The sequence below is a fragment of the Topomyia yanbarensis genome, chromosome 1 (assembly GCF_030247195.1).
Source record: "Topomyia yanbarensis strain Yona2022 chromosome 1, ASM3024719v1, whole genome shotgun sequence".
NCBI lineage: Eukaryota > Metazoa > Arthropoda > Insecta > Diptera > Culicidae > Topomyia > Topomyia yanbarensis.
In genome coordinates this window covers 64,140,773-64,154,350 of record NC_080670.1, presented here as the reverse complement: position 1 = coordinate 64,154,350, position 13,578 = coordinate 64,140,773, and the positions used below count along the sequence as shown (strand labels likewise).

The 13,578-nt window shown below is 38.7% G+C and overlaps 2 protein-coding genes across 6 annotated transcripts in view; one reads left to right on the top strand and one right to left on the bottom strand.

Annotated features, from left to right (window-relative positions):
- The window catches only part of LOC131677810 (uncharacterized), a 190,274-nt gene that overhangs the window by 30,113 nt on the left and 146,583 nt on the right, over nucleotides 1-13,578 (top strand). The window lies entirely within an intron of this gene.
- The window catches only part of LOC131677807 (protein tolkin-like), a 137,315-nt gene continuing 126,293 nt past the window's right edge, over nucleotides 2,557-13,578 (bottom strand). For all 5 annotated transcript variants that reach the window (XM_058957860.1, XM_058957862.1, XM_058957861.1 and 2 more), the window contains 3 exons: nucleotides 11,305-11,951; nucleotides 10,812-11,246; nucleotides 2,557-10,754 (listed from right to left, as the gene is read on the bottom strand). In XM_058957860.1, coding sequence (XP_058813843.1) covers nucleotides 10,431-10,754; nucleotides 10,812-11,246; nucleotides 11,305-11,951 — 1,406 coding nt within the window. In that variant the 3' untranslated portion in view covers nucleotides 2,557-10,430. The remainder of the gene's footprint in view (nucleotides 10,755-10,811; nucleotides 11,247-11,304; nucleotides 11,952-13,578) is intronic.

Here is a 13,578-nt window from a genome sequence, read left to right as displayed (position 1 = left end):
AGATCAAGAGGCCATCTTGATGCTTACTCGAACTCCTAAATACATCCAGTAATTCTGGGATTGCTCTCCACTCACAGGACCTTTTGATACCTTTTTTATTACCTACCATAAAGTGGCATTCCCGGTAGTTTGCGAACTCCCGGAGACACAACGCACACGCATCGACCTAGGTGATTCAGGCCACCTACGTTTAGACTCTCGGGCAAAGGCCCTAAACAGCAAGGAGAGCAACCCTTCTCGGTCTGGCAAAAGTCGGTCCCGTACGTCGCCAACCGATTTCGCCAACGAAGGAAGCGCCTGTTGGCTACCTCGCCCAGAACGTCTTCTGGGTCCGCCATCTTGCCCACCGCTACAAAATCGAACCATACGCCCAAGAACCATCCATCGTCATCTTACGTGAAGTCGTCGGAGCAACTGCTACTTCGGAGTCGAGGAGGATCAGCGAGCACTCGCCGGTCCATCTAGTTGCCAACAAACCATACAGTACGGTACGTACCAGTGAACCCACCCCTAACACCACACGAACAGCTTACAATAAATTACACACGTTAAGAAAGTTGAGTGTTTTCCTATAGCACAAGATCCGCGAAATCCCTCCAGGTTGCCCAGTAGCGCGCCGACCCTGCGACTAAGTCCGAGTCAAGTGCTGCTGAAGCTTGTCGCGTGAACCTTAAGTTACAGGAGTCACTATGGATTCCAGCTCAAACGCAACAACAGATTCTGAAACCGATTGATTCAGAATCGGTTGTTGCATTTGAGTTGGAAAATATACTGACTCCATTCAGAAATCCGAACCGGTTTCGGAATAAGTTTAACTGGGATGCTTTGCGTCAGCTATCTTCGCTGTAGCACCATACGCATCACGCTCGTTTGTTAAGCTCAGTGCCTCAAGCACCTCTGGCCTGGAGAATTGTGACGTCTCCTAGGTTTTACCATATATGTATGTTGATTTGACTTAAACATCGTTTTTTAACAATTCAAATAAGTTTTATGTATCAAACAAAGTATTAATAGCAAGCATTGCACACTTTCCTAGAAATGATAGTAAAGAAATACTTAAGTCCTACATAATAACAGTGAATTAGCTCCGCTGTTGCCAGTTTCATATGTAATAAACATGGAATTGATTTCATGAACGTTGGTTATCGCAGAAGTGCCCATGCACTGAATTTACTTGAAACACTACATCGAGTAAGAAGGCACTCAAATCTAGATTTTTTTGATTTTACACTCAGGTGTAGCGATACGGTGAGTATATCGTTGAACTGATGAGCCAAACGTTACAAGTTCGATCCCCACCGAGGGAGGGTTCTCACTGTCATCATGGCCATCTCCCCCAAAACGAAGCTTACTGAAACAAATTATGCAAAGAAACTGTAATGGAGTTTTTACGCTTTAATGCCGATTAATGTTATAAATTTAATTGTACTATTCATGTAGCAATATAAAAAAGAGAAATTCGTTACGAATGAGAATTCATTTTTTTTCGTGCGTTGACAAACTAATTAATAAGCTAAAATTGCAGTTTCGTAGCTTGAAAAATTGACATCCTGCGTGAACTTCAAAGAGAAACTAAAGTAAATTCATGCCCGCCGCGATGAAGGAAATGTTTGGTTCATTTCCCTCATCATTCGTTCTCCTGATACAGAGCATTCAGGTTCGCACATGGTCGCTTTGAGAGGGATTATTGAGTAAAATTAAGGTTGCACAGAGAATGCGCAAAATTCGCAAACGAAAAAAGCAGTTTTTTCCACACCGTATGTCAGATCTTCATAAAAATTAATCAGCGTATGTAGAATGTTGTTACAGTACTGCTGATTAATTTTTATGAAGATCTGACATACGGTGTGGAAAAAAACTGCTTTTTTCGTTTGCGAATTTTGCGCATTCTCTGTGCAACCTTAAGAAGACTGATATTTCTTTCTTTCCCCATACAAACGAGAAGCGACAGAGGTTACAGCGCCTCTATTGGAGGAAGGTAGAAAGCGTAACCTTTACCCGCGAGCGAAACCGAGTTCGCCCTAGTTCAGTTAACCCGTCAGGGTGCGCGCAGAAATCTGACAGGGCTGCTAATCAAATACTGACAGAAATCTGCCAGATCGGTCCCTGCCAGAAAATTTGGTGACTGGGATATAGATTACGCAGTTCACTCATGTTCGAAAATGCAGAAGATGCTAGCTTCTGCCACATAATAACAAATGATGGCCTTGATTGGTGAAGAAGGAATTCATGTTTCTTCTGCGCTCAAGCATTCGATTTTGCATGAAATTTCAGTCAGTTGGAAAGTTAATGAATGAGGGAGGCGTTGAATCGGAATGTTAGTTTCGGTAAATACAAGCAGAAATAGGTAACTGATTTTGAAGTTTTGTAGCACTGTTGACTCGTAGCACGCATTACGTTCAAAGTACTCTGTGTATTTAATTAAACTACGACTTGTCAACCCTATAAACAAACTACACTCTATGGAAGCCCGATCCGTAAAATTCCTTTGTCTGTTGTGCCAACCTACTGTTGAATTCGGATATTCAAAAATAAACACTTTTTTAAATTATTAAGTAATTCTAAATAATGATAAATTAACGTAGAACTACATTTACGATGGCTCTTATCGTTATAAGGATGATTCCTGAATTCTTATATATTTATTGTTCGAACGTACACGTTTTTTATAACTACTATTATCTAATATTTTTAAATTCTATTCTTATTTTGAACGCTTTCTTTTGATACGCATAAATATTTGATCTTTGATTTGCGGAAACATTCACGAGAAATACACGAGTTAAAAACTTCAACTTTCCAATCTTATTCTATTCAGAAACTACGAGGTTGCAAGTTAGTGCTATAGGTTGTTTTTGTTTATAAATTATTGTGTTTGGTGCATTTGATGATTGCATTAAATCGTGTTTCACGTCATTTTCCCTTGATGCATTTGAGTTTATATACCCTTGATGCATTTGAGTTTATATAAAATATATCTAAACCTCAATATAAATGTACCAGGCTATTTTGATATAAAAAAGAATTTTGCTAAAATAGCTGAAGACAGATTGTTATTCAGTTTAGCAGGAAAAATAAGCGTGCAATAAAAAGTATCGACGGACACTTTTTCTCAGAAAAAGATAACACGCAAAGCTCCGTTCAATTAAAACACTTTTGCTAGGGCTAGCGTAGCATAGTTAGAAAGTCGATTGCCGGATACGCAGCTCAACTGGTTTCGGTTTTAGATCCCCGCACAGAGGAACAACCTTTGTAATCGAAACCTGAGTGCATATAAGGAGAGTGACGATAATGTCAAAATTGGAACAATGATTATTTGTCAGTGTCATTCCAAACGAGTCAAATCCATGTATTTTGAGAGGTCGTTTGTTCGTTTGGAATATCACGACAGCTGTCTTCACTCTCCTTACATACACTCTGATCGAAACAACGAAAAACTCGTATTGGTGTGATCTTGGGCTCAACCCTTTCATGCCCATGTTGTTTGTAAACAACGTATATAACGTTTGATTTAGGCAAGATTTGCTTACAAAATTAAGTACCGTAAACCGGGGTGACATTGATCACTTTTCGAAGTAATCATTACATATTTTTAGACGCAACACATTTTTTTCGAGTTTAATATTTTTAAACCATGTATTGATGTATGGAGAACAAGATTGGATGGTTTTACCTAAAATTGTCCGCTTACAACTATTTTTTCAAAAATTATTTCAAATTGAAGTCCGTTTTCGTGTTTCGGGGTGACTTTGATAGCCTGCATGTTCACCCACATTAAGTTATTGATGTCAATGCTTTTCATTCAAATGTTTGTTTAAACTAATTCTGGAAAGATACTCATTGTTAAGTACCCAGGTAACCAACAAGCATTAGTGTATGCAGTAAAGTAGCGTAAAATTTGCATTCCGGATGCTTCTAGCAGTATGCTGGCATTCGTTATGCATAACTGTTGTTAATCAGCATTTGAAAAACTGTTTAAAAACTTCTTGCCAGTAAGCAGCATTCTGAATGCCCAACAGTAGTAAACAAGCATTTTCATAGCACAGCAGTAATGTAGCCGTATATTTTGCCAAAAGCGACTTTTAAATAGCATTTAAAACGACTTAAGTGCTTATCAAGTAGCCGTTAAGACGCATTCAGCATGCTTATTGGTTACCTGGGTAGATGTTAATTAGTATTATACAAAGTATTTCAATGTGCTGTAAAATTCGAGTAACCAAAATTCGTATAATTTGTGTCCAACTAGAATAAAAGATTCTGAAAACCTTTAAAACTACTAAAATTGTTTTGTTTCAATGTTTTATCAATGTACAAAAAGTTTCATCCATTTTAACACGTTGGAATATTGAACAATAAAAAAATGTTGCGAATTTTAGCTTAAAATAATTTGAAATAACTGCCAACAAGTTTCACAAAAATGTATTAAAAATAAACAAACTCTTAAAACTAAATTTAGCATATCCCAATCTAAAGCAAAATAAAATTTATTACTCTTGCTCAAATCTGAGATTTATTTGTTTTATAAAAAATAGACACTTAACGAAGCTTCGTAAAAATCAGGTAAAGTCAAATTTCGGTTTTTTGTAGTTTTTGTACCCAAAAACCGAACAATATACTCAAAAAGTATAACAAATCAGTATTTTATAAGTTTAGAGTAAAAATCAATTCAAATTAAAATTATTCGGTAGACTATTCTGGTTTATTAAGCTATGTACGAAAAAAGTTTCGAGTGGTCAAAGTCACCCCGGATTACGATAAGGCTAATAACTGACAATTAACTATCATTTGAGCGCCAACAGTTTGTAAGTATTATCCGCAGAACTGAAATTACTGCAAATACTTTGGTTGGATTCATATGGAGCAGTGCTGCCAGGGAGAGTATCAGTTAGCGGTGAAAAATAATATTTTGATATATCTTCGATTTTTAAACGTTGAACTGGTAAAACCTACCCCTTTTTAACTGGTTTTGACTTTGGCCTTTTCCAAGCAATTGAACTAATGTAAAAATTCTAGTCGAATCGTATTGAGCATCGGATAGGGATAAGCAGCTTCTAGCACTTCCAGGAAAACGCCTATCATTATCAAATGAGTTTTTCGCGTTTCTTGATCTGACCAGTTTAAACGAAAACGTATTTTCCGCTGAGATATGGTCATTTGAAGAAAGAATTCCAACTTTTATTCCGAATTTATTGATTTGCCCGTCTTACTATAACGTTGGATAGTCTACCCTATTCTCATTTTTTTTCAGCGCAGCATTTAAATGACACCTTTGGTGCATAATAAATATGAATTGAAATGTTACGGGTTACGGTTTCTTTAAAACCAAGACATATATGATTAATGGATGGATTAATGCATAAAGTCTGGTGAAAACCCGTCCATGTACGTATACCAGGCATTGTAATTCTCTCTCACTCACGCGAGAAGTAGATTATCCGATGTCCAACTTTTCCGAGATAAGATGAGTCGCAAAATTCTCCGTTTCTACAAATGGCGCGAGAATGATTTTCCGGATAAAATTTATTTGACTTTTTCTTTCTCACCGGATAAGGTGATAAAATTTTAATTTCGTGGAAATCAATTAAAACTGCAAAAAATACACTTAATTACAAAGAAAAGCGGCAAAGAAGTATGATAGACTTGATTTATCGTGTTTTGGAATAACGACAGCAAAGTAGGGAACGCAAGAAGGATACCGTGATAAGCTCATTCACTCATTCTCCGGCTGTTTTATTTATCCGGAGAAATAACACGTTGTATTTATCCGGAGAAGTTGTGTGAGTGCCAGTAACTTTTCGTGTGAAAATGTGAGTTTTTATTGTCGCAGTAGCAAACTATCCGGGCGCATTTACTCATATGAGCGATAAATGCAATGCCTGACGTATACAAATTTTCATCGCTACAACTTTCGATTCCGTCAATGAAAATAATTCAAATTTGCCCAGGAAATACATCAATACTGTATCCAATGCCATCTATCAATTAAATGGACACAGGTTTTTTGTTAATATAGATCATACCAAATCTATTGATGTATGCGTGTATCCTTAGGAAAGTGACATTCGATTCGTTATATCATTCGATTCTCCCGATAGATCATTTCGAAATTTACCGAAAACATGCTTGGATACTATATCTTTCAAAGCTTGATTGCCGAATTGGTGGTCATTTTTTGTAAATAGCAATTTTGGGCACACCATGAAAATATAGAATCATATAATGCACTAGGAAAAAGTTCGCATGAAAGGGTCGCCACACAGTCATCCAGATCCATAATTTAAGAGAATAACAATTTTTAGGGCCGATTTCTTCAGCTACGCCTAACTTTTATACCTGCTTTACCGTTGCTTAAAAATGGGGTTTAAAAGTCAGGCATGGGTGAAGAAATATTTGAGTGCTTTGACCTGGGTTCGATTCTAAACCCCGCACATAGGGTAAGAGATTTTTTCAAGAGATTAAAACAATACTTAAAAATTAAAACCATTACAATCAAAATAAAAACAATAATTTCGTTTTGCTCTTATAAGGTTAATTCGAACGCTATTTTCTGAATGTGATGAGATATAAGATTCCAATTCGCAGCAAAATTAAAATTATTCCAAGCAGCTTTGCGGAAGAAGTTATAGGTGTATCACCACCGTTTTTAATTTTTCATTTATCCTAATTTTGTTCCTCAGAACTGCTTTTTTATTTTCTATTTCTCGTGAATGTATTCTTTGTAAAACTTTTAAAGTTTGATAATAAAGATTAGATAGCACTTTCTGAACTGAAATAATCAGTTGCGAAGTAGGCCCTTTAAAAACATTTGTGTATACAATTGGGGTAAACGAAATAAATGTCTTCTTCTTTCATTTATATGGACCGATTACTTCACTCACGCTTACGTTCTAATCTAGGTTTAACACACCGTTAAGCATGGTTTAAAAGTTTAGCATGGATAAAGAAATCGGCCCTAAGGGCTGTTTTTCAGATTGCATCGTAGCTTACCTTTTTAAAATATCTCAGACAGGAGGAGGCTGTTTGCGTTCGTTTCTTCACCTACGCTTAACATTTAAACCAGAATTAATGTACCGGTAAACCCGGTTGAACAGTTAAACGAGGGTGAAGAAATCGACCCATAGACTACAGTTTTCATAAAGTCGTATTCATTTGGTCTTCGAATAACTCTTTGGCAAAACTATGTGCGCCACCGTGCGATTGCTTCAATCTTCAAAATTAGTAATTAGTCCCCATAACATGAAAACAGGATTACACTGGCGAATGACCTCGGCGTTATTTTTGATCCAAAGGCTGAATTATCCACAGCGGGTGCAAAATAGGACGGAGCTTATGGCCCACGTATTTGCATAACTGCTTGAAGAAGCATCCATCGAACATTCAGCGAAAATTGGTTGGTTGGTAGAAGATTACATTGGGCAGAACAGTATTGTAAAACCCATTAGTATTGTGAAATCTATTTTGAGGGATCTCGATTCATTTTATTGTAGCGTCATGAAAAATTCCAGGAAACAATTACCAATACAGCTCGCAAGTCAACCGTTGTATATATCGATTCGGCCATAGATGAACATACATAATCCTCGTACACTAGCATTTATGGTCACTTTAAATATATTTTTACTTGGGACTGTTGATAACGACGTCACGTTATCCATATACACAAGTAAATTGGGGACAAACAACTAGTGAAACATTATTCCCGATCATGCGGGATAATCCACTTCCAAATTAGTGTTTGGAACCGTGTCCAAAGGATGGAGCTAGCATGCTTGCAAAATGAGCGGAACGATATTTTTGTGGGACAATTCTGTTTGTATGTGGTTTCTTCTTCTTCTTCGCTTCTGTTTGGCTTGTTTGTGAAACAAAGCCCAAAATGGCACAGCATATAAAGCTATATTGCCAGTTAATTTTCGTTTATAGTCCAATGGACTTTACTTTTTGTGACTAACCGACGATAAACTCGCAGCGCCACAAAATTGGTCCACCACAGCACGAGTAATTCGCCCAATCAAGGTGAAAAAAGCGAATTATCTAGCACTCGGTGAAAACCAACATGTCGACACGTTGAAATTTTCACCGGAAGTCCGTATGTGCCCTCTAAGAACGGTTGGTTTCAAAATCGTCCGATGAAGGACGTTCGTTGGACCAATTTGGACAACGTCCAAATAACCGTTCAACGAACGTCCATCGTTGGACCCGTGTTGAACGATTTTGAAACAATTTTTTGGACGTCTCAGTGGGTGGTTTCGTGTATGCTATTTTAGATCAATTGAGCAAAACATGCAGTGTTACTGAGCTTCAGCTAGACCGGAATGCAGAGATGCCAGATTTGCAGACAAGTCTGCAAATTCGCAGACTTTTAATTTAAGCTGCAGATTTTTTCGATGACGCAGATATTTGGAGATTTTCTAGTTTGGTTGCAGATTTTTGCAGATTTTTTAGTTTTGTTGCAGATATTTGCAGATTTTTGAATATAAAGGCTTTTGGTTACACTAGCTTTCCTGATATTTTTTGTTCTTCCCAGACTTTTAAAATTATTATTGCAGACATTTGAAAAAGTACCTGGCATCTCTGCCGGAATGCGAAACCAAATCATTACTTGGAAAACTAGTTATTCTCCAGCGAGATATATGTGGAGAGAAATGCAGATAAAATGGTTACCTTCAATTCCATTGTTTTCGCTTGAGGCAGAAACTAACTCAGAAATCAAAGACGCGACTTAACTATAGTTACTATATTCATAGTTATGGTGAGACACTGAGCGGAGCCAACTGAACATGTCAAATGCCGGAGCCAATCGAGTATGACGTCACATAACATGTTCTTTTTGGATGTATATGAAAAAGGTATTGTGATTATGGTCATAATTATTTTACTCTTTCCTTGCTTGTGTTGTCGAGTGCAGAGTAATGAAAATAACCAAAAAAATCTGTAACACCTATGGCCAATGTCTTCACTGGATGAAAACCGCACTGAAACCCAGTTTTCGGGTTGCAGGTGGCCAATTAGCCGAAAACCGGTTTTCATCCAAGTGAAGAAATTGGCCACTTCCGGTGAAAATTTCAAAGTGTCGACATGTTGGTTTTCACCGAGTGCTAGATAATTCGCTTTTTTCACCTTGATTGGGCGAATTACTCGTGCTGTGGTGGACCAATTTTGTGGCGCTGCGAGTTTATCGTCGGTTAGTCACAGAAAGTAAAGTCCATTGGACTATAAACGAAGATTAACTGGCAATATAGCTTTATATGCTGTGCCATTTTGGGCTTTGTTTCACAAACAAGCCAAACAGAAGCGAAGAAGAAGAAGAAGAAATTGGCCGCTAGAGATATTCGCAGAAGTATTAAATCATAGCATTAGATCTTCGAATTGGTTTTCTATACGTACAGGTAAAGCTCTTACTCACGACGACAATGAAGTTATTAAGCTAGAGCTTGAACATTTGCATGGGATGCCAGTGTTTTTTTTTCCTGAAATAAGAGGTGCCAGTTTTCCGGCTTTGTGTCCACCTAACTCTGAATATAGTAACGCTAATGTAAACTGGGCATCAAATTCGAAAAAATATTATTTTCAATATCACTACTCAATCGGTTTATTTGGTGAAATCGTTTTGTATTCCTTGTTGATAGAATGAGACAAATATAGGAGCTGAGATGAGCGCGTGTGTATCCCAATACACATTTAAATATAAGTGCTGAATTACAAACATTCTAGTAAATACAATAGGGCCCCTTACACGCGCAATAAGAGTGTCATTACTAAGTAATGTGATTACTGGAAATGTATAGACCATTGCATGAAAATGTATAACCTCACTTTTCTGACAGTTCAGAGAGCTTGTTTACATGGATTTAGAATTCAAACCAAGTTTTTTGTACTGGGTGGAATAAAAAAACACCATGTAAACAAGCTCGTTGAACTGTCATTTTTACTCATATGACGTCATCTTGCAATGTCCCATGGGAATTCCGTAATTACTCACCTTACACGATCATTAAAAGTGACATTACTGATCAGTAATGACATTACTAGCGCTTCGTGTAAGGGGCCCTAATGATTTGAATAAAAAATATCGATTACGGGCTAGTTCAGCCCCCGAAGAGTGAAACAAAAACAACAGAACGAAGGAAGCTTGCGCTGTTCACAGAACGGAAAGCGTTGGCGTGTAAACTTTAGGTGTCCCTTCTGGTTATACACCTGGTTTTGTACACATTAGCATAGTGTTTTGTTCATTACGCTACATGTAGAATCCATAGAAAATAGTCCCGTTTGTACTACGCGCCCCAAAAAAAATTCTAAACTATTTGAACTCATGTTTGTACGCAAAAATATGTAATCGCTTCGGGCATTCAGAATGTTTTTTCTCACATCGCGTCGCGCGCCGGTGCAAACTAATTAATTTTGCGCCTGAAACCGACACGTTTAGGCCTATTTCAGTCGATGACTTGAGACGATCGTATCTCATTCCGCACCGAGAAGCGTACTTTGGGGTTCAGATGACGATGGTGGAAGAAAATTTCATAATCTTCATCCTCGTCCTCGTCCACGTCTTCTTCCGGCTCGATGACGGTGTTTTTGAGTGAACCTGGAAAGGGTGTAATTTCGGCGCTTTCCGACAGATCTTCGTCCGTCGAAAGGCCGTCCCCAAAAGGGCTCACTGCGACGTATGACGCGGAAAAACCCTTGAAACCGACTGTGTCGTCTGAGCGGAAGCGAACCAATAGCGCCTCATTCATCGAGATAATTTCTGGCGGATTCTGAAATAATTGAGTTTACAATGGGCATCTAAGAGATTGAATTAAGTCACTACTTACACTATTCCCACAGTACTTCCCGTGCAATGGTCCACTTGCGTCGTCCAGTCCACCATATACTTCAACGTAATCATAAGAACACATCCGCTCTTCTTCGACATCGAACGTTAGGAACTTCAGTTGCACATTTTTGTCCCTGTCTGCTTCGATAGACCATTCACAATCGGCACCATTGTCATACATTCCGGCTCCATACTTAGCATGGGAGTAGATATGTTTCACCTTATTGGTGGCACGCAAATGTCCTCCACAGGCAGTCGAATGACTTGCGAAAAAGCCTTTGCGTTGAACACTGGTATCGGTGTTAAATGCCATGTACATCTCATTAGATGTAGAAGACAGTGGATGGGGAAGTTTGGCTCCACAGAAGCGTCCGAGAGCAAAACTTTCCGGAGAATCTCCATCGTAGATAACAATGTGATCGTAGGCACATTCCTGTTGATTATAAGAAATATTACAATACCAGTAGCATGCAACGGCTGAAGTTGTTTACTTGGTGAGGTTCGATGTCGAAAACGTTGAACACTAGCCGAATTCGATGTCCAGGAGTTGTTGTGAAGTGCCAAATACAGTCCTTTTTGGGCGGATAATAGTCCGGATAGTTGGGGCTGAAAATCTGCCCATTCGGAGACGTTACCTCGTACTTACAGCCTCCTTCTTTGCAGTCATGTCCGTTATCGTGAAGAGTGTAGCCATTATGACAGGAGCAAACATATGATCCAAGAGTATTTTTGCACTCATGTTGGCATCCACCGTTGTTAACTGCACACTCGTCAACATCGGTTGAATAAACGGCTGCAAATCCAGACTTTTGTATCGTTTTATCAGATTTGAACTCCACCCGAAGTGTATTTCCCTCGGAGGTGATCGTAGGTGGGATTTTTGTTCCACAAAATACTCCGTGTCGCTTCAGCGTGTCCTCGTTCAACTTTGAGTAAACGGTTACCGAGTCATACTCGCATTCCGAGGCTTGGTAGAACGTATTACCTTCTAGCTCGAAGTGGGTGAAGTTAAGGGTTATTTTGTGCTGCACTGGTGCAATGATTTCCCATACACATTCTTTCATTATAGGGTATTCGTTCGGAAACGAAGGTGATAGGATGGTCCCGTTCAGTTGCTTCAGAGTTCCGCCACAGGCATCTGGAAAAGAATGAAATGTTAAAGAGCAAACCTGTTAACTTGCGCGAGAAATCTATTCCGCGTAAGACTAATCAATCACGGAAATACGAGGCTTGGTTTAGCTCACGGTATTCTGAGAGACCGCTTCAAAAAAAACTGCATGACGGAAGAATAATTCGAATTGAGGATAATACAAAGTTAATCTCAAATTTCGGAGGAAATAGTTCATTTATACCAAAATTTTTGATTTATCATGGTAGTTTATTTATTTGATTAGCGTGTGTGCTAACAAAATTCACAGTTTTTTAACCCTCTGGAAGTTTAGTCAACCTTTACATTCAGGCGACCGCCGAAACGACGTTTTTGTCTCGTCTGACTACATGAATTTCTGCCAAATTCGGGTTAAATTCTGCGGAATCTAGGTGAAGAATAGAAACACTGTGACCCATGACTAATCTGTCACTCTCACAGTCTCGGAGTTGAAATCCGTTTTTTATGGATTCAAAAGTTACTCGATGAAGATAACCCTAGTTTTCAAGATGATGCTAAACAAAACAATTTAAAGCCCTGCTATGGTTGCGTGTGCTTTGGACAGTCTGGAAGGTGCACAAGAATAAATAGTTTACCTCACTATATCACGGAATCAAGCAATTGTAGTTCGCCTACCATTTACCGATCCAAGTTGTAACAGGACGGGAAAAATGCAGAATAGACCCAGAACTACAATAGCATTAACAGCCGTTTATGACTAAGTATTTGGCTCTTGAGGATAAGGAGAAGGTATCGTCTTGCGGGGTAGGGATCGCACAGAAAAGATTTTAATACTGCGTATAACAGACATTTAGACTACAACAAAAATTCTTGAACAAAAACTTATGTAATGTTTCAAATTGATAAAAGTTGGAAGTGAGTGTTTCACTATTGCCATCTACGCAGCTGGTTGCTATTCGTCTTCGACAACTGCACTCCAATTGTATTGCATCGATCACTGCGCCACCTACAAACACGCGTGTTTCAGATGTCTGATTTCTTCGGAATTCCAGTAGCGTTTTTACACACATTTTAAATCGAGCCTAAACGTTTGGTATCTGTGGTAATACTTTCCATGTCACGCTGTCTGAAAGAATGAAAGTACCACGACGAAACCTTGTATCGTGTTCGACGTCTCGTACAATAGTGCTTTCGGGCTGTCACTAAATTACCGTGTGCTGGAGAGGCCGAATATGAATTAGTCACTTTTCAATGTATTATATTTCCATTAGCATCGAAAGGTAAAACTGGCATTTTGTATGAGCAAAATATCACAGAAAACAGACGTCCATCTTCAGCATTCAACTTCTGTAAAATCTCTAACGGTTTCGAATGTAGTTGGGATATCCAAACCAGGTGCGCTACTGTCGTCATGTTTTTTGTGGCTGAGTTCGACCGAATTGACAGCGGTTATTCCTCTATCCAGTCAAACTAGTCCGGAGCCGGTTCGGACTTCCAGCATGAATTCCAGCTCAAATGCATCAACCGATAGAGTCGGAATCGGTCGTTTTCTTTGAGCAAGATTCCATCCTGAATCCATTCAGGATTTCGAACCGGTTCCGGAATGGATTTGACGGATAGTTGGGATAGGTTGGTGTGGCGGCGCTAGTGTTTATCG